This window comes from Podarcis pityusensis (assembly GCF_964106645.2).
Source record: "Podarcis pityusensis genome assembly, chromosome: 7".
Taxonomy (NCBI): Eukaryota; Metazoa; Chordata; class Lepidosauria; order Squamata; family Lacertidae; genus Podarcis; species Podarcis pityusensis.
Genome location: NC_138031.1, coordinates 86,177,546 through 86,181,942, shown reverse-complemented (window position 1 = coordinate 86,181,942; position 4,397 = coordinate 86,177,546). Strand labels below are relative to the sequence as shown.

The 4,397-nt window shown below is 41.3% G+C and overlaps 1 protein-coding gene across 1 annotated transcript; it reads left to right on the top strand.

The window, feature by feature from the left end:
- Positions 1-1,310: 1,310 nt before the first annotated feature.
- On the top strand, positions 1,311-3,746 carry LOC308481846 (protocadherin gamma-A6-like; the record flags this gene model as incomplete). Its single annotated transcript, XM_081014554.1, has 1 exon — positions 1,311-3,746. The coding sequence occupies one exon, from the start codon at positions 1,311-1,313 to the stop codon at positions 3,744-3,746; it is 2,436 nt and encodes an 811-aa protein (XP_080870680.1).
- Positions 3,747-4,397: the final 651 nt, after the last annotated feature.

Here is a 4,397-nt window from a genome sequence, read left to right as displayed (position 1 = left end):
CCACGTCGGCCTACGTACACAGGTTGACATCACATATGTTCCTGCTCTGGTACTCTCAACCATAAAAGGATCTTCCTTCCTGTACTTCTGACCATAAAAGGATCTTCCTCTTCCTACTCTTATCTGGGACGCAGAGGTCACCATTTCCAAGAACACACTCTGGCGTTATTCCCAGACGTGGGTCTGCGCGTCTTTGTGGTCAGCACATAAGATAAAGTTCTGATGTGTTTTCGTTGTTCCCCTGGGGAGCCAAGGCCATCCCTTGCCTGTCCTGATAAAGGACAGAACTGTTTATGCAGTTGTGTCCTTATTATGGTTTTGCTCAACAGTTCAAGTTTTACGCATTTAAAAGTGCTCTCTTTTGAAAGAACAAAAGGGGGGAGGGTTGAGTCAGTTTTTAAACTTACTACACAGAAACCCATTCCTTCAGTATAGCTTGGAACACAAACTTCTTCCTTCCACCATGGACATAACTATTTCTACACTGAAAGGGTTTAAGCATAACTACCGTAACTACATTTACATAGGCTAAGGAAGAAAAGACCCACATCTAATTCTACATATTTTAAAGTAACCTTTATTTCTTTGTCGCTAGGCTACAGACTGGGCAAATCTGATGGAAACATCAGATCAGTGACAAAAATTCTATATGCTTTAATAGATAGTAATTCCATCTAGTGAACTATGATAGAAGGATATTCTAATGTGGAGCATCAGAATAAATAGCTCTCAAGGCTCTGATGCCTGACTTTTGAAGATTGAAGCCAATGAATTAACATTGGTGTTCATGCATGGAATTTAGTCCTATTTTATTAAAATAAGTGAATAATCTCTTATACGCACTATTTTATACAGAGTTGTCAATAAATGCCTAAAACACCAGTCTATTTTTTAAAAAAATTGTAATAGCCGACAACAACCACCAGTACAAATTTATCTGAAGTCTAAATGTTTGATGTTGTTTCTTTAGGGCAATTTTTTATTTATAAAAATTTATACTCGTGTTATGCCCATTCTTAAAGCAAAATAATTGTTTCATAATGGCAAATACAGGACTACCAATGTAGGAAAAATAATCTCCAGTTTTCAGTTGAGCCTCTGAGTGTCGCTGTTTACTAATCTGGCACAGGAAGACAGATATTCAGCTAACCCAGCCACAGTATTCTTAAACACAAGCACAAAATATCTGATGCATCAAACTTGCACAGATATTGTAGGCACTGTTAAGAGAGACTTCTATTTTTTATTTTTTTAAAAACCACTAATTTAAAACCCAGAAGCTCCTGAGTCCTAGATAGTGTTGCAAGATAATGGAAGAAAATCAAAAGCTGTGGATCTGCAAAGAAAGGGTCTTACGATGCCTCATAATTGTGCTTGCTTGGAAGATAGTTTCTGGGAAGATTCATTATTCCATTCCTGAGGAGATGCAGAAAGGCTCTTTTGTGGGGAATATTGCAAAGGATCTAGGCGTGGATGGAAATCATCTTTCAGACCACGGACTACGGATTGTTACCAGGTCAGGTACGAGTCAGTATTTTGCTTTGAATTACAACAGTGGCCATTTACAAACCTCTCAGAGAATAGACAGAGAGGAAGTCTGTGGAAGGGCAGAAAGGTGTGTTTTAAGTTTTGATGTTATAGTTGAGAGCAAAATAGAGATCTATGGGGTTCAAGTGGAAATTATTGATATAAACGATAATGCTCCCCAGTTCTCATCGGGGAAACAGGAACTGAAAATCAGTGAGGCATCTACTGCTGGATCCCGGTTCCCTCTGCCTGAAGCTCAGGATCCAGACCTAGGGATAAATTCTATACAGACCTACCAACTCACAGGCAGTAGCCATTTTTCTCTGGAGGTGCAAGTTGAAGAAAATGGTGCCAAATCTGCTGAGCTGGTGTTGGGGAAAAATCTGGACCGGGAAGAGCAATCTGTTTTCAATCTGATCCTCACAGCTACTGATGGAGGCGATCCAGTCAGGTCCAGCACTGCTAACATCCAAGTCATTGTTTTAGATGCAAATGACAATGCACCTGTTTTCAGCAAACCAATCTATGAAATGAGCATCAAGGAGAACATTCTGAACGGGTCCAGCATTGCTACAGTTAGTGCTACTGATCTGGATGAAGGACAAAACGGAGAGATAAAATATTCATTCAAAAAAATCACAAAGAAGGATTCCAAAATGTTTATTTTAAACTCAACGACTGGTACAATTACCTTAATGGGAAACCTTGATTATGAGGAATCATCCTCCTATGACTTTGAGGTGAAGGCTGAGGATGGAGGAGGGCTGAGTGACTGGTCAAAAGTTGTGATAATTGTTACGGATGTTAATGACAATGCACCTGAACTATCAATAACCTTTTTCATCAATACCATTTCTGAGAATTCACCAATAGGAACAGTTATTGCCCTTCTAAATGTACAAGATGAAGATTCAGGGGTCAATGGGGAGGTCACATGTTCAATTCCCAGTAAGCTCCCTTTCCAACTAAAACAGTCTTTTGATAACTTTTATAGTTTGGTGACACAAAGCAACCTTGACAGAGAGAACAAAGCAGACTACAACATCACTATCACAGCTACTGACCATGGAATTCCACCACTTTCTGTGTCAACTTTTATCCTACTTCAAATCCAAGACACAAATGACAGCCCTCCTGTTTTTGCAGAACCATCTTACTTGGCTTATTTTACAGAGAACAATCCAAGAGGAGCTCAAGTATTTTCCTTAAAAGCAAACGATCCAGACTGGGAGGAAAATGCCAGAATAAGTTATTCCATAACTGAAGGGAACATGGACAAATTCCTTATTACCTCCTACCTCTCCATTAACTCTGAGACAGGGGTCATCTATGCTCTGAGTTCTTTTGACTATGAAGAGATCAGGGAGCTGAGGTTCCTGGTCAAGGCCCAGGACGGAGGTTCTCCACCACTCAGCTCCAACGTCTCAGTGACTCTCTTCATCCTGGACCAGAATGACAATGCTCCCCAAATCCTGTACCCCTCTCCTCCCACTGATGGCTCCACGGGGATAGAACTGGCCCCTCGCTCCTCTGAGCCAGGCTACCTGGTCACTAAGGTGGTGGCCGTGGATGCGGACTCTGGCCAGAATGCCTGGCTCTCCTACCAGCTGATCAAGGCCACCGAGCCAGGGCTCTTCACTCTGGGGCTCCACACGGGAGAGATCAGGACGGCCCGCTTCTTTCTGGAGAAAGATGCCCTCAAGCAAAGCCTGGTGGTTTTAGTGAAGGACAATGGGCAGCCTCCAATGTCGGCATCAGTCACTGTCACTGTGGTCTTGGCTGACAGCATCCCTGACATGCTGACTGATCTGAGCAGCGTCCCAGTATCTGAAGACCCACAGTCAGATCTCACCTTCTACTTGGTGACTGCAGTGGCTTTTGTCTCCTGCTTGTTCCTCGCCTTCCTCCTCGTGTTACTGGCACTCAAACTTCGCAGGTGGAAAAATTCTCAGCTATGTGACAATGGAAGTGTGCATTTTGATGGTGCTCCCATCTCCCAGTTTGTGGGGATTGACGGAGTCCGGGCATTTCTTCAGTCTTATTGCCATGAGGTTTCACTGACTTCAGGCTCTCGGAAAAGTCAGATTCTTTTTCCAATCGGAAGCTGTACCAATACTCTGACACCACAACAGGCTCCGGATAAGCCCGGCCCTGTGTTACTCATAGGTGATTCTAACACAGTTACGGAGGAGGCAGCAACCCATCAGGTGAGCACATAAATGTCAAGACTTCCCATTTGATCTTCCAGTATTCTAAAATGCATAGGAAACTTTCCTGAGTATAAAGATTTTCTGAATGCTGCTACTGCCATTGTTTAACAATGTATAATGATCTCTAGAACAGATAGGTTGTCTTTCTTACTCTATGTCTTGGTGGTATGTCTTGTAGTGCTGATGCCAGGTGAAGTCATCTTGCATATTCTGTAGTACGTCTCTACCATGTGCACAATGAAATTTGCCTTTTGAAAACGTTCCATTGTTGACCTTCTGAATGCCTGTAGATGCAATGCTCCCTTTTTGTCAACAATTTTATGTGGGATTATAAATTGATGCTCCCCTTTTCATCAAATACATTCAGGCTTCAGTTCTTTGCCACAATGGTGCTGGTCAACGTAAATGCTATATTTATCTTGTTTTTGTCTTTTATTTGAAGAAGTTTGTATTATATCTATCTATCTATCTATCTATCTATCTATCTATCTATCTATCTATCATCTATCCATCTATCTATCTATCATCTATCTATTTATCTATTATCTATCTATCTATCTATCTATCTATCTATCTATCTATCTATCTCTATCTATCATCTATCTATGAGAGAGAACACACATATATATGAAATAACATTAGTAAAACAAATCAGCAATA